The following is a 22,624-nucleotide window of genomic DNA, read 5'->3' as shown; positions in this document are numbered from 1 at the left end:
ACACACCACAGAGCCAATAACACAGAATTATCACTTCCCAGAGTGTATTTTGCTGCAAGACATATGGGTCTGTTGGGAATTAAGTCTCTTAGTTGAGGCGATCAGGTCGGAGGAGATCACACAAGTACTTACTTATCATATATTTGTATCTGCTCTCTCTCTTTAATGGCAATTATAGACTCAAAGAATAGTTAGGGCTGGAGAGGATCTTAAGATCATCTAGTTCCAAGCCCCTGCATGGGCAGGGACACCTCACACTAAACCATGTCACCCAAGGCTCTGTCCAGCCTGGCTTTGAACACTGCCAGGGATGGAGCATTCACAACCTCCCTGGGCAACCCATTCCAGGGCCTCACCCGTCAACTACTTCCGAGAAACACAGCTTAGACAGGGGGAGGAAACACATCTGAGGGACCAGCCTGTCCCACTTCCACCCCAAACTCTCCCCTGGCCAGGACACCCCTTCTTTCTGGAGGTCACCTCCCTCCAGTCCCAGCACAGTGCGGGGAGGTGACCTGACCCAGCCCCTGACCATTCCCTGGGACAGGACAATTGCATTGATGCAGAAACCAGCATTTTCCATGGATAATAACTGGGAATGAATTGAAGCAGGACAACTAGGTTTGTTGTGCTTAATAAGGCAACGGTAGCAGATGAAAATTACTCATCACAGGATGATGTGAAAGTAGAAAGGAAAAAAAATCTCATTCTGCAGCAGGAGACCATGCAAGGGTGCACACCTGACAGTGAACAGGGCCATTAAAGCCCCATCAACACCACATAACCCTCCTCAGAAAGTGCCAAGAAGCTCAGAGAGACCCTAAGCATTTCCCAAGCTGATGATGAACTCCTGCGAGATTCTTGGTTCCATTGCATCAAACCTCTTGCACATTTTCTGTTTAGCTTCTACTTTTCCCACACTGGACACAGCTCCAGCAGCTCAGATGTGCTCCACCAGGCAGCGAGAGAAGAGGCTGCGAGTTCTAATGAGAAGTTCCCAGGGGAAAACTGAACTCTGCTAATGAGAAGCCTGAGAGAAAGAACACTGCCCACAGCTGGACGGACTTCAGTTAGCTGTATATTTTCCTGGCAGCCAATAAAACCACAGCACATGCTCTCAAACTGCAGCTTTCCCTGCAGTTTACTTTGTCCTCACCTCCTCAAAACCAGGGCTTGCCAGATGTTAAGGGTGAGAGGAGGGGACATTTTGCTGTAGGACAGGGAAGAAATGCAAGGCATTCCAAGGCAATGCTCTGTAAGTACAACCACTTGTAAAGGGTGCAAGTGGGGCAGAGATCATGCTTCTCTATGCTTTGCTGGCCATAAAGAGGACCTAAAGGACATGTCAAGAGTGGGGTGGGAAATGGGAGAAGGGCAGAGGCACAGCTGGGACAGGAACACTGTGAAAGCTCCTGTAACACGCTCCAAAGTTTGGCTTTGACAAGGAAGAAAGTTCCTGAGATCATCATTACTTGGAGAGCCCTCTTCATAGCTTAAATCCCTGGGTTTGGCCTAGGAAAAGGGAGAAGAGCAGGGTCTTTGATGAGATCTGCCTGTCTGGATACATGGCCACTGGAGCTGCAGGCCCAATGGTGCTGCAGGCCCAATGGTGCCGCAAGAATGCAAAGTGGCATACGTTTGGAAGGAGCATGCCTCACACGAGCTTTCCTCCAAGGTAAAGGACACACAGGCAGCATTCTCCTGGACTGATGGACTGGAGACATGAGACTTTCATCGTTCTTGAAGCAAAGCCATCAAAGCAGAACCAGAATCAGGAAGGCTTGCCTTGTAAGAAAACAGGACGTGCATCCTTAGCCTTTAATATACATTAATTGCTTCGGTGTTGTAGGATACTGTCTTTCAGAAGAAAACCAGTTTAGCTAGCAGAGTACTCTGCAGCACAGGCACGCTGAAGCAAGACCATTCTTAAAGGCTCCTTTGCTAATGAAAAGGTTAACCAGATCTCTGCTAGGGCAACAAGAAACCCTGGGGCTATGAAAGGAAGAGGCAGACCAAGTATTTCAAGGAGGCCAGCAAAGGCCAATACTAGCTTTGTGCGAGGTTTTGCAAGCTCTGGATTCACGAGCTTTTGGTGAGGGACCAGTAGCACCTCCTTTGCTATTGGTTATTGGGATGTAGGGCCCAGAGGAGATGACCAACGGCAACCTGACCTCTTCAAAACTCAGGATGGCGGCATGGCGAACGTGCTACGCTGGCACATGGGATCGGCATGAGACAGACTGGGAGAACAGCCTGGGAAGGTGTCTGTGGAGCTCCAGCCCTGGGGATAGCCACCAGCACAGCCTCAGCTCCTCTCAAGCTACACTGTTTCTCAATAAGACCAGTTCCAGACTGTGGTTGTTATTAATAACATTGTCTTGCCTCCTTGCATACAATCCTGGGAAATTAGTGCAGTTGCAATCACAGTTAAGGAATCGATTTAGCACAGTGCTACTGCTGCCATCATTCCTGTACTCAACTACTTCACTTACCATTTCTGTACCCAGTTCCCCTGGTCTTCTGGGTATCTGGAGAAATTAAGAGCAAATACTATCAAGCGCCAATTGCACCCAAGTATTAAACTAGGTGAAGAAAAGCTACATCATTAACTCAAGCCAGTACCATACTATGTAGATCCTTAAACAGGTTTGATAATCATATAATGGTTTGGTTTAGAAGGGACTTTAAAGATCGTCTAGTTCACTTCTAGTACACTTCTGCTACTGAATAAAACGATAACCTGTTTGAAAGACGGCTTGTATAGAAAGGCTCAAAACCCCAAGACTTTCACACCTAGCATTCAAACAGAGGCCTTCACCCTGAAAAACTGAAAGACAGCTTGGTCCCCAGCCCAAAGTGATCCACAGCCAAACAGGGTGCCCAGAGAAGCTGTGGCTGCCCCATTCCTGGCAGTGCTCAAGGCCAGGTTGGACGGGGCTTGGAGCAACCTGGTCTGGTGGAAGGTGTCCCTGCCTGTGGCAGGGGGTTGGAACTGGATGAGCTTTAAAGTCCTCTCCAACTCAAACCATTCTATGATCATGACAAAGGTTCTTGCCAATCTTATTTGGAAACACAGGTATTATGAGAGCTGCCAGAACTCAGCTTTTGGCTCTTCAAACTCATCTTTTAAGCAACTCCAGGGGAAAGGTTTTCTGGAAGCAGCAAAAGAGAATTTGAAATGACATTTTCTTGAGAAGTTTTCATTAGAACAACCTGCTGCTGAGCCAAGCTTCACAGTGACCCCAGCCAGCAGCCAGTGGGCACCAACCAAACTTCCTGGATGCTTCACTCTCCATGCCAAGAAGACAGGACAAAAGGTCAACATCAGCCATCAAGGAAAAGGGCTGATCACACACTCCAGCAGCCAGAGACAAGACTTGGATCCAGTGCCAGGGACGTTCCTGGTTATATGACACCCTCATGGCACACACACGATAGGTGCCTGAGCTCCACCACTTGCTCACTGATGTTGATAACAGATTCAGTACAAATGTGCATCACAGTTTCACTTCAACAGCCCCAGCAGGAGGGAGTCTGCAATTATTCACATGTGGAGAAGCCTTAATGCTTCTGCTGAAAAGAACAAAAAGTTTCAACCTCTGAACAGATCCCTCTGGTTAGGAAGGCAGACTTTGAAGGAAAGGCAGGCGCTCCAGAAGCCTATTTAATCATTTCCTGACTGGCCCATAAATCCTTCCCTGCCTCGAGGCAGCTCACAAAATGTCTCAAGAGCCTACAAGGGGTCAATCCTAGTAGACACTTTCCCTGGTTGATAATACACATGAACAGAAAAAGGTGCATCAGGATAAGGGGAGGGTGGTTGAGCTGCCAGGCAACAAGACTGGACACGATCAAAGGCCAAGCAGGTTCATATCTGGCAGAAGAAGAGTGATGCTGCTGACCTGGCTGCAGCATTCAGCTGCCACCTTCAGCCAAAATACTCTGGACATGGCAGTGGAAGAGATTACAGAGGAAATGTGGTCCTGGCAACAGCAAGGACTGACATTGATTCAATCATGCAAAGAGCAGAGATCAGCAAGACACCAAATCCGCTGGGATAAGCTGTAGCACAACCCCTCCATGCAGCAATGTCTTTCAAATCTCAAGGTGTGCCAAGGAGGTACCAGAAGTATCTACAGGCCTCCTGTTCCCACAGGAACCCAAGGACAAACACACCTGGACCAATATGAAGCCAAATGTCACTCTCGAGGCAGCCTGTCCTGAAGCCACAAGGGCTCCTGCTGATGTGGACAAACTGGTGAGCAGTTTAATGTGACCAGGACATATCAACGCAGGTGTCACCCCTGTCAGGAGCACAGACTTCTAAGGCCCCCAGTGAAGGCTTTTTTTCATCACTACATGCCCTTTTGACAAGGGCCTGTAGGGACAGGATAAGGGGAAACAGTATTAACCTAACAGAAGGGCAAGACTTTGCTGTCTTAAGCACATCACTGAGACCTACACAAAGCTTACCTACCAAGGACAGATGTCCTTTTTTGCTGCATCAAGGATGTGTGCCACTCCCCCAGATCTGACAGTCTTCTTTTGTGCTCCCTGCTCTATTATTGCCTCTTAACCATCTCCAGTGCAGAATTCCTGGGCTGGCTCTTCCCCAAGGTCCTGCCATCAACCCTCCTCACCAAGTCTAGGGAGGACATCTATTAATCAGCATCTGTAGATTTGCCACGGGAATGCCAACAGGATGGGGACAGCTTAGCTATGCTTATCCATGCTTAGCTATGATGCTTGGGTTGGGAAAAGTGGCAGGGATGGCCAGAAGAGCTCAAAGTGGCAGGATTTCACGTGAAATGTGGGAGGGAATAGACTAGAGGACATCTCTTAAGACGTCTCATGTCTGGAGAGCACGGACAGGATTGAGGAGCCGTGGGTGATGCTCTGTAAGCAACTCCACACCCCCGCCTCATTCTCATAGTGAGTGCCACCAGCTCAGCTCCAAAACACCACCCTGTACTTTCAGAGTGTAAATTAAATCCCTTTTTCCCAGGATGAAAAGGGAATTCAAAGCTATTTGCTGCCTTTGAGGACCAAAAGGCAGAATACTGCTGTTGGAAGACACCATGCAGTGTGGAGAAGGCGGCCTGGCCCCACGCATGGCCCTGCAGGGGTTGAGGAGTGGTGAGAGCTATTGCAACGCAGGCATGACCAGGGGGAAGGTGGCAGAAGGACCCTGCCAAACCCCTCTCCTTTTGTCTCATCAGCACCTAGCCCTGCTCATCATCAGCTGCACAGGGCACGGCACTATTTGCTTGAGAAACATCCATCTTTCCCCCTGAATTCTCCCTGAAAGAATAAATCAAGGCATAGCTCCAAGGTGCAATTAAGGAAAAAGCAACAGTAATCAAGAGCTCAGTACCATTTGCAATGGAGGGAGAGAGAAACATTTGTGTTTCCTGAGGTCTGAGACAGCACTGCAGCCTGGCAGAGGAAGGAAGTAGAGCCCTGAGCCTCCTCCTCCTCTCCTGGGGCTTTCCCTTGGCCACCATCCCAGCTCCAGGCAGAGCTGCTGTCAGTTACTCTTTTGGAATCATAGAATAGTTAGGGTTGGAAAGGACCTTAAGATCATCCAGTTCCAACCCCTGCCATGGGCAGGGACACCTCACACTAAACCATGTCACCCAAGGCTCTGTCCAACCTGGCCGTGAACACTGACAGGGATGGAGCATTCACAACTTACTTGGGCAACCCATTCCAGTACCTCACCACCCTCATGGTTAAGAACTTCCTCCTCATCTCTAACCTGAACTTCCCCTGTTTAAGTTCAAACCTGTTACCCCTTGTCCTATCCCTACAGTCCCTCTTTCTGCACATAAGGAAGCTTCTCCAGAACCAAGCAAGCACTGCAGCATCGTTGTCCTACACCAGACAGTGCCCTCCCACAGGCAACATCTCAAGGTACCACGAGCAGGACCTGATGCCTTCCGGCAAGATGGAAGCAACAGGACACTTGTGTCCATTGCCAGTGGCTGTCAGGCTCTCTTCAGAATGGTTAACCAGCCTTAATGAAAAGCTAAGGCAGCCCTGTGCCTCAGGAAAGCAGCTCATGCTTCATAACTCAGCCAACAAGCTTTGCTCTGATGTGCAGAGAGAAAGAGATTGCTGAGGGACAGAGGAAGAGAGGAGCTCTGGCAGCTCCTGACATCTCTGGAGTTCAAGCCTAGGGTTAGATCAGGGCACAGTGATCAAGCCACCGCAGCTACACTACAACTGTTACCTGGCAGCAAGGGGAATGGTGAGGATGCAGGTTCCCACCAGAGCCAGTGCCACAAAATAGGAAGCCCTACTACTTCTTGACATGCTTGAGTATCTTCTTCAGTGATGGGAGATCAGAAGGCAGAGGGGCAACCTGCATGTCCTCTCTTCTTCTTCAGGAACCACACCTGTAACCCCTCCAAAGAACAGTGATGCCAAAGGCAGCCCTCAAGGCACAGAACAGAAGCACAGGGCACTGCCCCTGGTGAACTGGATATCAGAGCTTGTACACACATGCACACACTCACTCTTTCTGCTGAGTCCTTGACTCCACACACAACTTTCAAGTGCACTCACATTCACTGTCAGGTGTTGAAATAAACATGCAGCAAAGCTTGGTGCTCCCTGGAGCCATGTCCCTCCATGCCCTACTGACCTGAATGAAGTGGGGCCAAGGGCTTGCTTGTTCACCTTGGCTGCAAGGGCCAGCATGGAAAGTAGAGGCTTTGAAGAGCAGCAAAGCCCACCAACCTCAGAAATGGCTCCAGCCTTTCCTCCTCCTGCATCATCCGTACCTTCTCCAGCACCAGTCCCCTTCCCAGGTTACATCAGGTCAAGCAGATGAATGCCAGACTGCACACAATTTGTTGCTGCATGGGCTGTGGATTTGGGAGCCTGCTGCCATGCTCTACCTTGCAGGCTCGGGGAAGAAGAACAACAAGGAGGGGAGAAGATGCCTCAGGTGCTCCTCAGACTCAGGGCAAATGAACCAGCATTTCCTCCATGCAATAGGAGGAAGAAGCAATTTATTCTGACAAATGGTGAAAGCCTGTAGCGGGGTGGGCCCTTGCTGTCAAAGCTGTGTATGACACAGAGACTTAAATGCTGGAGCAGAGAGGGGAGGGCACCACAGTCAAGTGGTATCTGTATCACTCACAGAGACAGATGAGCAGCAGCCCGGAAGAAGCAGGCTGAAAAACGTACCTGCCTGTAAACCTGGGATCCTGGTGGCAAGCAAGCACCATGGCTGCTAGCCAGGCACCACTGCTTGCCCTCACACCTGGGATTGCCAGCAAGCAGCAGGGCTCAGCACAGCCCTCTTTAGAGCAGTCATGTCCCAAGCCTTCAGCCTCAAAATGGGATGAACCTTCAGGCATAAAGGTCTCTGGGCTGAGACACAATGTTAAGGACCATCCAGCAATGTGGCACAGGTGGGATGTTCATATTTGCATCTTGAACTTATAATTGAAGTCCAGGTTGGCTATGTAGCATTCACAATCCAGGAAGCCAGGAAATAAAAACTTGTAACTTGTAGGGGACCCATAACAAGAAAGATATGGGATACCAGGTGTTGGAATTAGCCATGAAAGAACAGGCAGCACCACAAAAGCCCCCTCAGAAGCAATGTAATTCCAGTGTGGTCTCCAGTGAATGCACAGATACGGCTGGGTGTTCCCTGGCCTGCAACATCTGCCTGGCTGTCACATTCCCTCTTTCCATAAAGGTTCTGGATGGAACTGGGAATTACTTTCTCACTGCTGCCTAAAAAACACCATCAGCATCTGGAAAAGACCTTATACGTGTACTCACTTCTGCATATATATCTGTGAGGAGTTTTGGAGAGCCCTGGATTCTACTTCCATGTGACCTCCTATCTAAGCAGCAACCAAAGCACTGACAGACCACTAAGTCCAAGACAAGTTCAGAAACCAAATGTGAATTTATTGAGTCCTGGCAATGCTCCTTCATTTACCATCCTCTAAATTATTCTTACTCAAGAGCAGAACGATTTCCAAAGCTTTGGGTCAGTCCAGACCTGCTGTCTGAGCAGTAATAACCAAGTGTGGGAGCACGCACTTGCTTGCATCCCAGAATAGAAAGCAGCTGGAGTCACATCTGAGCACTGCCAATGGGAAGATGAAAGACTTTCAGACACTCCTCTTCTTCTGCTGAAACTGTCTTTATGGGTTCTTCCTGCTCTCACCACATACACAGCTCCTTTAGCTGATGATTTTCCTCAGGTGCTGAAGTTCCAGGTGCTCCTGGGAGGAATCTCCAACTTTATTTATTCTAGCTCAAAACAGAGGCATATGGTTGATCACAGATATTCAAGGGTTTGTGTACGTGTGTGTGTGTGTGTGAATCCTAAGAGAACAAAATACACATCTGATTTAGAGAGCTTCCAGGATCTTTGAGCACCCAGTGCCTGGCCACAAAGGAGCAGAGAACCACCTCACCTCTGCCTGCAAACATCAGAGCAAGGGCTGGGAATGAGTTTCCAGCTTCTCACCTACATTGCACTAGGTCCTTTGGTGCTAGTGAGGAGATTTATAGCAACCCAGGATATCAGGACTCTTGGTCCCTTTCTAGAGCACTCCTGAATGAGATGAATGTCCAATCTCCGGACAGACCTGGAGCCAAAGATGAGGTTAAAGAGGATCTAACCAGGAGATGAAGCAGCTACACAAACCCCTTGGGAGCAGAGTATTCCTCCTTCACCCCAGCTGCAGAAGCACTGGAGGAGCTCAGAGACCCAGGCATGGTGATCAAGTAAGTCTTGATCACCTCTCTCCAGGTCCCATTTGAAACAGGCCCTGGAGAAGCGGAGCACAGGCTGCTCTTTGAAGGATCTAAGCATGGAGGCACAGAACAAAGAGCCATTCAGCGCTCTGAATGACACTTCATGGGGAAGTGGGAAAGCAGTGGGAAGGCAGGAAAGAAAATACAGATAGGGCTGGCTTCTACAGGTACATTTTACAGTAAAGACTCATCTGCTCTCAGCAGAGAGTGCAGGAGGCAAGGAGAGGAGCAAGAAACTGAACTCTTTAAACTGCCCTCATCTGTGGAGCTGAGACAGCAAGGAGGGTGGACACTTGGGACCAAGGGACACTTGATTCTCCCCCACTAGCTCCCCACACCTGAGGCAGGTTTGAACAATCACCTCAACAGCAACCCCTGCAGAGGAAAGCAAGTTGGATGAAGGAGAAGCTCTACAACTTGTCTGCATTTCTCCTTCTTTAAGTCAGCTGAGGAATTCTTTGTCAGTGGTGGTCTGTGGTCTACCTCAAAAGAGCCTGTGCTCCCTGGAGAACAGAGCAGGGCGACGTGCATGCCTGGAGTTGGAGCCCTGCAGTGCCCAGACACCACAGCAGCTGCTGACCCAGTGATTCTCCTCTGCTAAATCCCAGATACTCCAAGCTCCTGGAATCTCACTCTTTTCTAAAGCACTTCTGCAGCAGATGCCTTTCACCTGTGCACCTTGGTTTTCTCACTGTACATCACACAAGTCCTGGTGACTCCAGGCCTACCCATCCTTGTGTCTTCCAACACTTGCTCAGTGTTTGAAGAACCCAAAGTGGAAAATGTCTTTGAAGTTCCATGCACAGCCAAGAAGAGGCCAAGATAGAGGCACAGACGGTATTTTTACTCTAGTGTGGTGATACCTGGTCTCAACACAAGGTTGGCCAAGCTCAAGCATGGTGGGGACAGGGCTACAAACACAGGCAAAGCATCCATCCAAGGAGACAGGACAGGTGGTGGGAAACACGTCCTGGTGTGAGAGTGTGTAGACAGAAGCCTTACACAAACTAAATAGCAAAGGTTTTGCCCTTCATGCACCACACAGGGCTATTTCCTGCCATTCTTCCCAGCACAGCCCTGAGAGGGTACACACATCAGGAAACAAGAGCACCTACATGTGCCGGGTAGGTTGGAAGCACAAGTCCATTTGCCCAGATGAAGACAATCTTCTACTATCTTTAAGAACAGGGAACAACTTTAAATGTCACACACCCAAACAACAGCAAACCATGCTATCATCCCTCCCATGCCATGTTATAGGCTGTTCCATATCACTTTCCAACACACCACCTGCCAGTGCTGGACTCTGGGGTGGGAGAAGAATTATCCCATTTCCCAGGACTAGAGGGATGTGGTACTAAGGATAAACATGTTTTGGATCCTGTAACTGGAAAGAACCAAGAAAACCTGATGGGAATGTAAACCAGGCACACTCAGGACTCACCCATAGCCTCTTACTCTCAGTGCAACCTCCCTTCTCATGTGGGGAGGCTGGAAGAGGGGATTTACTTGTGGCTGCCAATCCAAATTGCTGCTCAGCTGAGATTTATGCTGCAATTTGTGATGCTGTTAGAATAAAATTGGAAGAGTGGTGGGGAAAGAGAAAGGAAGGGGAGGGAGGAGAAACAGATCAGGAGCAACAACACCACGACAAAGCTGCCTGCTCCCATTTCTCCCATCTCCAGTGAATAAATCATGCTGCATTTCCAGCTGCTGTGCTCCAGCCTTCAGCTCCTGCAATGCTATGGCTGGACTCCCCTCACAGGGGGGCACACGCAGGGTACAGTTAATAGAAACTCATCCATCTCCACAGCAGCTCAAGTGTCAGGTTTGATAAATACAGCAGGCAGAGAATGGCACAGAAAGTCCAGGGCATCCACAGGCTGGTGGCTGCTCGCAGGACTTCCCCACTGCAGCCACCGAGGCACCAGAGGACAGGAAAAGGACCACTCTCACCCCAGATATCACCCCTGCCTTCTACCTTCTCATTCCAGCACTGGTTTAACACCATTCCTACCTGCCAGGTCAGAGGTGAGCTGAATGATGCCCTGTACCTCCAGAGCAGGCCAAAATACCAACCCAACACTAGCACTGGTGAGCTCTCAAACTGAAGTACCTGTTTGTGGTGCTCCAGCCAGCAATTGAGTCCAGTTCCTTCTTGCAAGGAAGAATCACTGAATTATTTGGGTTGGAAGGGATCTAGTTCCAAGCCCCTGCCATGGGCAGGGACACCTTCCACAGATGGAATAAATGGAAGAAGATGGATCCTGTGCACAGGCTGAGTCCCGCCAACAGCACTGGGTTTGTCTGCAGCTGACCTGCAAAGGTCACTTCTCTTTCTCATGTGTCTGAACTTTAGCAAGGACAGTTATCAACAGTTACCAAGATAATCAGTGGGATAAACCATGTTATCTCACTGTGGTTTGGCTGTGAATGCTTCCCCTCTCCAGCCTACTAGCCATTTCCATTTCCTTACATTGAGGGCTTCTAGAACAGCCTTGGTATGTACAAAACCAAACCACCCCTGGACGGGGAGAGCAGAGCCAGACCTGTGCCTGCTCTGCACAGCACCCAGTGCAGGCAGCAAGACAGGCTCCTTCAACATGGGATCTCCAGCAGCCTCAAACCCTCTGAACAAGGCTGTGCTGGGGCAGGCAGAGCCACAGGAACCCCCTAACACCCCAGTCTGCTCCTTCTGTTCATGCCTCATGCTCTAGAGCTACTGCCACCTTAACTGAGCCAGCAACACACCCGGCCAAGTCCTGGAGCAGCCGGGAATTACCAGGGAAGCCCCTACAAGTTATACAGGACCCTGGAGGCCCTGACTCAGTTAATTCAGACTGTAGAACTGTTTACTGCCTGTTTACTGCCTCATAAAGATGTCACATACTTAAGTTAGTGCTTTGACAGCTGGAATCTAGAGGATGCTCCTGGCTTGAGCACGTGCAATTAGCCCTCACATATCCACATGCCGCAGAGAAGCATCCTGCATGAATGAGGCCATGCTGCAGCTCCTCTACCAGCTCAGCATCCCTCCCTGCATAGGACACAGTGCTTCCTACCAAGGAGGGCAGCTCCTGCTCTCATTTAAAGCTCTGGATCCTCTTCAAGTCCCCCACAAATTGCTCTTAGGTAACCTCAGCACACACACCCCTCAAGGACAACCTGAAGGACATCACTGCCAACCTGTGGGCACTTGACAGAGAGGAGAGGAAGAGCACGCGTGACCTGCCTGCAGCAGGCTCAAATGCTGCACAAGACAGATGGGTCTTGTCAGTGGCTGTGCCCTCCCCACCACGTCACCACCAGCAGCAGTTCCAACACATATACCGAGTGAGCCAGGGCTGCAGAGCATATACCAGCATGGCCAGAACACACACAGCATCTATCTCTGCTGTAGTAAAACATAGCCCATGGGAAAAAACGGGCTGACAGGAGGGAGACTGAGATGAGCTCTTAGGCAGAAGTTCTTCCCTGTGAGGGTGCTGAGGTGCTGGCACAGGGTGCCCAGAGAACCTGTGGCTCCCCCATCCCTGGCAGTGTTCAAGGCCAGGTTGGATGGGGCTTGGAGCAGCCTGATCTGGTGGAAGGTGTCCCTGCCTGTGGCAGGGGGTTGGAACTGGATGAGCTTTAAGGTCCCTTCCAACCCAAAACAATCTGGGATTCTACAAAAACAGGCTGTTGTGACAGGCTTTGCTGGGAGATTCCCCAAGGAAGGTGTAAAGCAGTGGGGTGCCCAACGCAGCTAATGCCACAGCTGTAATCCTGCAGCTCTGCAGAAAAGCCTTTTCCACATTTGAGAAACACCAAATGTTTCCACATTTGTCCCTCCCCACAGACAGACACAGCAGCTGTGGGGTAAGGCAGCAGAAGAAGCTTCAGCTCATCAGCAGGGAAAGTTAAAGAGGAACCTGATTGCTCCAGCTGGTGGCATAAGTCCCAGTGCTACATGGGGCATGTATCACCATGTACCAGGGTGCTGAATAAAAAGGGCCTTGTCCTTTGTGTCCCAAGGAATCAGGGCAGGGGGGGAAATAAATATACATCCATCCACACACACATCTATCCATCTAGCTATTTACAGTGTCACTTCTTCAAGATATGCAGGTTAGAATCAGATTTTCAGGAAGATCCTGCTTGTGCCCACCTTTTCTCACTCTACAGTTGGGGAATGCTACAGAATGCTAGGAGGCATAGAAACCCTGCCCCTCCCCATCAAAAGCTGGCAAGACCAGCCCCACAGCACCTTATAGTTTGCCCTAGTGAACTTGCCACACTTGAAAGGCAGGAGCCCAGCTCCATGTTCCTCTGAGCATTGGGAGCAGCACAGCTTGAACCCACACGTGTGGGTCAAAGCTGAGCTCTGCACTGCTGCGGGCAAGGGCAGGACAGGCCCCTCTAGCTCACAGCAAGCTACCAACTTGGCAGAGTATCCAAAGCACCTGCAGCCTAAACTCTGATACTTACCCTGTGCACTGCCCCAAGCCTCCTGCTGAGTGTCCCGCCACCATCCAGAAGGGCTGCGGGTTGTGTTCACACTTCACTTCCACTTCCCTTCTGGTTTGAATGTCCTGCTGCAGCCTCAGAAATGCCATCTGGAACACAGGAGCAGCCTCCTTCTCTTCAGATCAGTTCTTCACAGCTCCTCACGGTGACCTTCAGCACCCACCCCTCGCAGGGACTCAGTGATGCTTGTGGGCAGGGATGCTGCAGGATGCACACAGCCTGCACAGGCTGCTGCTGCGATGCTGGTGGTATGCCAGTATTGGACAGAGTGGGAAGGGCAGGAGCACGGGATGGGAACCAGTTCAAAATGCCCAAAGCAGTTTGTCAGCACTAAGACACAGCTATGTGGCTTGGCTGTGGATCCCTGGGCAGGAACAGAAAGATGCAGCCCCAGCTCACAGCACACAAACAGCACCCAAGTACAGCTTACCTTCCCTGTGTCTCCTGAACAACTGCCTGTCTGTTTGCAAGGCTGGAAGGGATGTTTCACCAGGGAACAAAGGCCTGCAGAGGGTTTGTTCAGCACATGCTCCCCTCCGTCTCCTCCAAGCACCAGAAGCAGAGCTGGAATCAAGGCAGCCTTTCAGCTCAAATCCAAGCACTGGCCATAGGGATTGGAGTGGACGAAGGGAGCCTGCAGCTATGGGTGTCCTCCCCTCTCCATTCCTGAGACCCAAGCCCAGAGCCACCAGTGCCAAACTGGATTACCTTACTGGTTGGAGGAATCCAGCACATGGCTTTTGCAGCAACCAGTACCTGGTAACTTTGGAGGAAAACAATGAGCTCCAGAATGAACCCATGGAACAGGCTGGTCACTGAACAACTCGGGGAGCAAGGGAGCCCTCTGGCCTCCAATGGGCAGAGAGCAGAAGGCTGTTCTTGCCTTCACACCCCCTCTCATGGACCAGGACAGCAGGAGCGTGAGGTTAACACATGCCTGAACAGATGCTGCAGACTCTTACGTGGATGGGCTCGTGGCTTCCATCTGAGCTCTTTACGTGACCCTGGGAGAACCACAGAATCCCAGAATGGTTTGGGTGGGAAGGGACCTTAAAATTCATCCAGTTCCAACCCCCTGCCACAGGCAGGGACACCTTCCACCAGACCAGGTTGCTCCAAGCCCCATCCAACCTGGCCTTGAACACTGCCAGGGATGGGGCAGCCACAGCTTCTCTGGGCACCCTGTGCCAGCGCCTCAGCACCCTCACAGGGAACAACTTCTGCCTAAGAGCTCATCTCAGTCTCCCCTCTGTCAGGTTAAAGCCATTCCCCCTTGGCCTGTCCCTACAGGCCCTTGTCCAAAGCCCCTCTCCAGGTTTCTTGGAGCCCCTTTAGGTACTGGAGCTACTCTAAGGTCTCCCCTTAAGGAGCCTTCTCTTGTCCAGGCTGAACAAGCCCAGCTCTCTCAGCTTGGCTCCAGAGCAGAGCTGCTCCAGCCCTCACAGCATCTCCATGGCCTCCTCTGGATTCTCCAACAGCTCCACATCCCTCTTGTGCTGTTGCCCCAGAGCTAGGTCAGGACTGCAGGGCAGTCTCCCCAGAGCACAGCAGAGGGGGACAATCCCCTCCCTCTCATGCTGCTCACGCTCTGGGGATGCAGCCCAGCACATGGGGGGGGTTCTGGGCTCAAGCGCTCGCTGAAGCCAGGTCATGGGGAGCTGCTCATTGACCAAAAAAACCAATGAAGTATCTCCCCCACACTCCTTCCATACATTTCGTCCTTCCTTGCAGCAGTTCAGCCAGGCTCCTGAGCTTCCTGCTGTCATCAAATCCATCCATCCATCAGCTTTTTTCGGACAACTGGGAACACTTCACAGCTCCAGGCTACAAGCCTGACACCTCTCAGGGGGTAAGTGATTTGTCTTGAAACACTAGACCAAGCTCCTTCCTCTGCAACCAAAAAAACATCCAGGGAACAACGCAGAAGGGTTGCTGTGAAAAACAATAAACCCTTCTCTGGCTCCTCTTACTATTCCCTGCTTTTGAAATACATAAAAGTTAAAAAATTCACCACCGACCAATTCCTCTCCCACCATACCTGCATGTGGAAGCATGCCTGCCCCAAACAGAACACCAACGGGCTCCCCCACGCCCTCTGACCACACGTTTCTGCAGCACGCAGTACAAGAGGCCGGCTCCCTTCCCAGAAAAATCACATCTCCAGGATCTCTTCCCAAAAGAGACAAAGAGGACAGGACCTCAGATCCATGCCCAGCCAAAGCTGGATGCTAATTAACCTCCTTCATGCAGTGCAGTATCCTGAGAGCACCAAAGCAAAACTACCCAACAGGCCACTTGGAGAAGGACCTGAACCTACTTCCATGGAGCAACAGGGAGCAGCTAGGAGCACCCCAAAAGCAGGTAGGCACTGCTTTCCCTTCTTATGGCTGGCACTATAGAAGGGACAGGTCCACCCTCTCTCCATGCTGTGCCAGCAACATTCCAGGCAAGGGGTTCAGGCACTTCTGTTCAGGTTTTAGCCAATCCTACTGTGTAAGATCAGGAGGATATGGGCTCAAACTGACTCTCTGCACTGGATTTTGCCCTCTCTTTAGAGAGGGCACTTACCAGCACTTGTCAGGGATGGAAATGGGGAAAGTTAGGGGGCAGATGGGGAGCAAAGGGACAGCTTGTGTGGGTATCTATTGAGAATGTCAGCCTCTGCTGCTTTGCACCATCCTCGAAGTTATTCACAGCTCCAGAGCTATAAATAGTCTCAATTTAAACAACTACGAGGCTCTTGGAGCAGAGCAGCAAGCATGGAAATTGGATGGGCAGGACTGGAAGCCCCAGGCACAGGAAGAAGCATGTCCCAGTGCCAGCTCTTTGGCACTGCTCTGGCTTAAGCAAGACACTATTACAGCTGTTGTGTGCTTCCATGAGAACTGGCAAGCAAACAGCTACAAGCCTGATGTTCCCATCAAACAGCTATCCATACCAACTTGCAGCATCATTTTACTCTACCAAATCTCAGCTCAACTTGATGCCACAGCAACTTCCACAGGGAGCACAACCCACAGAGGGATGCGCCCACCTCACTGCATCCCCTGGGGAACAGAAGCTCGGCTCTGGTGTGAAGAACAGGAATGCCTGAATATCAGAGCTGATGTTGGCACCCTTGTGGTTTCGAAGAGTTGTCTCTTTTTCCCTCTTCATCCCTCCTCTGTGGATATACAGTCAGCAGTTTTTGGGTATCCCCACCTTTTCCACAGGCACACATGTTTCTGTTCTTTGCACTGGAAGGGGACCTGGATCAGCTGGAGCCCAGAGGTCCATTCCAACCTAAACCAGTCTGTGATTCTTTCAAGAATCAACTCTGCAAAATCAACTCTCTGAGCATACCCAAACCCAGCAGGTTGCTGGTAAGAAACAGGGAGCTGTGCCTGCCCCAGCCCCAGCTCTTTCGGGACACAGGGCATGGACACTGACCCACTGAGGGTGATGCCCAACCTGAGGTCTGATGACAGAAAGCAGAAGCAGGGACACCCTTCAGAGTCACCCAATGCTTTACCAGTAGTTTTCCCCTCAGACATCCCCCTTCACCCTTGGGTCTTGGTTTCCCCAGCAAAAAACACATCTTCCAGACACCAGTTCTGCTTATTCTGTGCTTGGAAGCAAAGCGCTATCACACAGGAGGGTGGGAAGGAGATGCATACAACCACATTCCCTCTCCAAATGGCTCCTTGCCATTTATGAGCACACTTGTGTTCTGTTACCAACATCTCCACCAGCCTCAAAATGGCTCAGAGCCCCCAAGACAGGACCATGTGATACCCCTCAGCAGTTCTGACTGGCTGCTTTTCACACGCTTAAGCCATGGAGTTCACAATCACCAAGGTCACGATGCCTCACTCTGGGTTTCTTTCCTGTGGTGTTTCTGGGGATCAGGGGGTACACAAGAGCCCTCCCACCAGCTGCCAACAACAGCAGCAGGTCTCCTCGCTCCTCTCTAAAAGCAGAGAAATTTAGGTATTTTTAGCATTAAAGCATAAAGCTTGTTCCTCCCTCCACAGTCATTGAGGCCCAGAGGTATTTCATTCTGAAGAGGCTTGTATAGAAAATACAAAGACTCAGTGGAATGCTGTGGGAAACCCCAGAAAATGCATATTCTCTGGAAAAGAAAGGAGCTCTGAGAGCTTCAACCAAAGTGAGTGGTAGGCAGAGCCACTGAGGTTCAACTGCACAGACCATGCAATGCTTTCCCCACAAAGCCTCTCCTGAGCAGAGCAAACTTGAGCAGTTCTCAGTTCTCAACAGGACCCTGCTGTCTCTCTTTATGAATCCACTTTATGAAACAGAAGCACTCCCTTGAATCTCACCTGGGAGACAGTTCAGTGCCCAGATTCCCTCCTAACACCTAACAGCTGTGGAAGGATGCACACTGGAGAGGTGCCACCACCACTTCCAGGAGCAGGAGAAGCCACCCCTAGCCCACAGCTCTCAAACCATCCAATTCCAGCAGCTGCAGCAATGGACCTGTGTCCTACCACCCAGATTTGTGGCATGGCATCTTGCTGCTTTCAGCTTCATGAAGGGTTTGGCACATCAGGAAGCTTGGCCACAATGGTCAGCAGGCTCAGCTGGACACTCTTATTCAACAAGAGCCTGGGTCAAACAACTTTAAGTGTACAAGCAAGGAGAAGCCCAAGGGGACTTGTAACTAAGCCAGAAATTTGCCTGGATGTCTTTTTAAACAACATCTTTGCCATAAGCAGACATTTCAGCAGTAAGATCCCTGTAACTAACATGTATATGACACTTGATGCCTCTAGTCCTTAAGTGTCCTCCTGGCACACTGGAGAAGACAGGGACCTGCTCCTGTTTAAAAAGTGGGAAGCTGATACAGAGAAAGAGATTCTGCAGCCTGGCCCAGAAGAGACCAGGGTTTCAAATCTGGATAAGTCTACTGCTATTCCCATGAAAGCCCTTTCTCTTCTCCCTCCTGTCCACCTACCTTCATGAGACAGAATTCTAGACCACCAGAACCCCAGGCAGCAAGAGACAATGCAGCTTCCTCCCAGCTTCCAAAACCTTGAAAGCCAAACAGCACCTCACCCTGAGGAACACCTTCCTGTGGTCCCCCACCAAGTACACACCAAAGTTACTTAGGAAGCACTTGCTTCCCTGTTTTGCTGCCAGGGAAGGGCTGCATTCATTCCCACAGGGGATGGTAAGAGCAGGCTCGACTGTGTGCTGCTCTAGAGCATCTGAAGCACTACCAGCTCTGAAAGCGGCCACAAGCAGGAACAGAAAATGAGCAGGAAAAGCCAGGTCTATTCCAGAACTCCTGTCTAGCCTTGAACTGACTTCTCAGTACTCCACTTCCTTCTTGTGCTACAGAAATCCAGGGATGAGGCCATTCACAGGCAGGAGCTGCCTCTCCTGAGTTGTTCTGTTGACTGACTTCATTCTTTTAAGGGAATATATTTATCAGTTGCTCTCTGAAAGCCAGCCTTCTGCTGTTTCTTCACCCTCTCGTCTCACCCACCTCGCCATAAGAACTGCAGGTACTTTGATGCCTGACAGCCTGGCTGATCTCAGCAGGTCTTTTGAACCCACTTCCATAATCACTGCCTAAAGCGAGCTCTTCCCACGCAATTCACTGCTCACTGAATCATGGCCAGTGATTTTCCTGTCTCCAGGAATCATGCAGCACTTTGCTGGGATGAGTTCTCTTCTCCCTTTAGCAGGGGATATGCAAAATTATCAGAAGAACCACTCCTGTCCTAACAGGACACTGGTGTTATCTGCACCGAGACTGGCAGTTCCTGTTCTTGCTCCAACATCCGCTCCCAACATCCACAAAGCCTGGTTGTTCAGGAAATTTATTTCCACATGTCAAGATTTCACTTAGTTTCTCAAACTCCTCCAAGCTACAGACTCTGAATCACGAACAGTCTCAGCTGGCACACACGAGGCTTCAGAGAGACAACCTCTTCAGTGCCCTGTGCCAGCTTTGCACTGGAAGTCCCTAAACCTTGGTACTGTGCAGAGGCAAACTGGGGCATTCATCTGTGAGCTGCTGACACCTTCCCCAGCTCTGCTAGGAACACAGGGAAGCCAGCAGTGCAGAAGGAATAACCACAGAATCCCAGACTGCTTTGGGTTGGAAGGGACCTGAAAGTTCATCCAGCTCCAACCCCCTGCCACAGGCAGGGACACCTTCCACCAGACCAGGTTGCTCCAAGCCCCATCCAACCTGGCCTTGAACACTGCCAGGGATGGGGCAGCCACAGCTTCTCTGGGCACCCTGTGCCAGTGCCTCAGCACCCTCACAGGGAAGAGCTTCTGCCTAAGAGCTCATCTCAATCTCCTCTCTGTCAGGTTAAAGCCATTCCCCCTTGGCCTGTCCCTACAGGTCCTTGTCCAAAGCCCCTCTCCAGCTTTCTTGGAGCCCCTTTAGGCACTGGAGCTGCTCTAAGGTCTCCCCTTAAGGAGCCTTCTCTTGTCCAGGCTGAACAAGCCCAGCTCTCTCAGCCTGGCTCCAGAGCAGAGCTGCTCCAGCCCTCACAGCATCTCTGTGGCCTTCTCTGGACTCTCTCCAACAGCTCCACATCCCTCTTGTGCTGTTGCCCCAGAGCTGGGTCAGGACTGCAGGGGGGTTCTCCCCAGAGCACAGCAGAGGGGGACAATCCCCTCCCTCTCATGCTGCTCACGCTCTGGGGATGGTTCTGGGCTCAAGCACTCACTGAAGTGAGGTCATGGGGAGCTGCTCATTGACCAACACCCCCACATCCTTCTTCTAATCCTGCAGGAAGGACCCAGCTCTATTTTCAGGATCACTCTAAACCAGAATGACAAACCTCCCCAGAACAGACCACCTACCAGAACTGCAGGCCAGCCACAATACTTGGTACACAGAGCAATAAATGTTGAGAACTGCACAAAACAGCCTTTATAAATGCTTCCTGGGCATTTCTAGGAACTCAAGTCCACAACTGAGACCAAAGGCAATACCTTCTTGGTTTAACACTGTTAGCAGCTCAACAAAGAAACTGAAGACAAGACTACAAAGGAGCAAAGTGTGATGGCACTTGCCTCAGTCTCCCAGAGTCATGCACCAAACCCTGTGAAGCACATTCCAGGACTCACAGCAGCAGAAATGCAAGAAAACAGGGACTACACTACAGATACTACATTACTGTCACAGCAAACACCTCCAGTGGAAAGCCACAACAGCTCAGGGACATTCAGAAGCAAGCAGCTATTCCTGAAAGCCTAGCAACTCCAAACTCAAGCAGGTATAACCACCCACCGAGGCTGGAATCTAGACAGAGCAGGCACCAGGCAATGGCTCAAATATTATTAGCACACAACACAGCAGCCCCTGTAGCCAAGCCCCCGGGCAGAGGGGTTTTAGATGCTTTTAACATACCTCTCAACCTGTCAGAGACTGAATGCAGGACACCAGCCCTTCAACATGAAGAACAACTCCTCACTGCAAGTGGCTGATGGGGAAGGGGCAGAGGCAATGACTTGGAGACACATTTGAGGTGTTTCAAGGAGGGATACTGAGGGGTAGAAATTGGGGGGTGGACACTGAGGGGTGGAAACACCAAGCTCTTTTGCAGAGTAATTCTGGTGTGTTTCATTCTCCTGGATCTAGTATTCAAAAGCATTTTGCTGCTTTTGCATGTTAACAGCTTCTGCCAAGTTCAGAAGCTCTTGATACTTTCACGCCCCAACCTGGAGTCACAATCCTCCATCTGTGATACCTAGTGTAGCTGGCAGGTCAGCAAGAAGAGAAGCCAATGGTACACTCCTTAAAAGAATGGAGATCACATTCCCAGGCAGTCACCTGCACAATTCAGGTGAGTGAGGAATGCTGGGATGAGTCCTGCAGTCTGCTCTGCATCACACAGCTTGGCATCACACGTGGAAATCTGGCTCTAGCTTTCACAAGGAGCTGCACTGAGCCTCTGGACAAAAGGACCGCACATCCAACACGATGCAAAGCAACTCATCTCCCAGATGCACCACCCTGGATTCAAGCAGAGAGGTAAGCAGGTAAGCAGGCTTCTTCCCCTCCTCCTTACCTTCGCACCCGGTGGTGTAAATGCTGATGCTGCCGTGTTATAAGGGCACTTTCCCAAACAGGGCCACTGTGACTACTCCTATACCAGCTCACGGCTGGATGCCCGGGGTAGGGTGTGCTACTGAAGCCATGGTCCGACTCCGTCTCTGCAGCCAGCGATGAGGCAGAGCTCCCCATGGTTCCCCCCTACCCAGGCCACGCCGAGGTTTATCCTAGGTTAGGTCCAAGCCAGTGGCATGGCAGTTCAGGTGGAATAGGCGAGGCGCTGCGGCATGGGCTGCTGCAAAGATCCTGACACACTGGAGAAAGGGAGGTCGGTTCTGATCAAGAGTTGAAAGAAAACAAACAAACAAACAAAAAATAACAGAAGAGAGAGGGAAAACAAAGAAAGAAAAAAAAAGAGAAAGATAAGGTATGATTTAAGCAACAACCTCCAGTTTTAGAAGCCTATTCATGCATGCTCTGACCAGGATCCCCATCATGGGGGATGGGAAGGGCTGTTTCACTAAATCCAGTTTTTGCTGCCTGAAGACTGGGAGTACAGGGGCTCTAGAAGAGGTTCTCCCCAGTTCCACTCCCCCAGGCAGGGGAAGCAGCCCCACTAGAGGAGGAAAGCCCAGCAGAAAGCCCTTGCCACCGCAGTAAAGCGGGAGAAAATAGGACAAGCAAGCCTCACCTAAAGCCCAAACCAACACCCTGGGGAGCCACACACACAGAAAGGTGATTTTATTGTGATAGCTCTGGGCTCTGACCAGCACACAGGTTTTTGTTACCCTCCACTACAAAAGGTATGACTGGATGGCTTGTGTGTGATCAGGGTATTTAATTTTTCTTGTACATGAAATGAAATATCCCTCTCTTCCCACTCCCCACCACAGAAAGATTGAAACTGGGCAGACGGGGTATCTGCACCAGCATGTTTTCTGTGGCTGTTTCACACAGTGCAATGAAATAGTTTCAGCTCAAGCCAGTTTTTAGCTGATCTGAGCATGCCCCTACTTACAGGGACAGGTACTGCTCCTCCTTTTCTCCCTCTCTTTCCTACAGTTTAGAATTTGTTCTTTGAACATCCTCACAGTTAAACTAGAGAAACATTCTGCGTCCTCCAGTATTCACAGAAGTTAAACATGTCTCTCCTTAATGGAAAAAGGCCCGGCAATCGGGATGCATGTCAGGAGGAACGGATCAAGGGAACATTTAACAGAGTGAAAAAGAAGAAACAAGGAAGAAGAAAAAACCAGCACAGCTGAGCTTATTCAATTACCCACCAGGATTTGGAGAGATGAATGAACA

General features: G+C 50.5%; 1 protein-coding gene across 10 annotated transcripts in view; it reads right to left on the bottom strand.

The window, feature by feature from the left end:
• The window catches only part of CAPN15 (calpain 15), a 60,090-nt gene that overhangs the window by 22,175 nt on the left and 15,291 nt on the right, over positions 1–22,624 (bottom strand). For 6 of the 10 annotated variants that reach the window (XM_034065251.1, XM_034065248.1, XM_034065250.1 and 3 more), the window contains one exon: positions 21,333–21,651. The exons of 2 other annotated variants lie outside the window; for them this stretch is intronic. In XM_034065251.1, coding sequence (XP_033921142.1) covers positions 21,333–21,508 — 176 coding nt within the window. In that variant the 5' untranslated portion in view covers positions 21,509–21,651. Of the gene's footprint in view, positions 1–13,257; positions 13,279–14,004; positions 14,026–21,332; positions 21,652–22,624 lie in introns of those variants that run through there. 2 more of the 10 variants (XM_031050299.2, XM_005150669.4) reach the window with 2 other exon arrangements.

The sequence above is a fragment of the Melopsittacus undulatus genome, chromosome 8 (genome assembly GCF_012275295.1).
Source record: "Melopsittacus undulatus isolate bMelUnd1 chromosome 8, bMelUnd1.mat.Z, whole genome shotgun sequence".
NCBI classification, from domain to species: domain Eukaryota; kingdom Metazoa; phylum Chordata; class Aves; order Psittaciformes; family Psittaculidae; genus Melopsittacus; species Melopsittacus undulatus.
The sequence above is the reverse complement of the archived record's forward strand: the minus strand, read 5'-3'. Positions and strand labels throughout refer to the sequence as shown.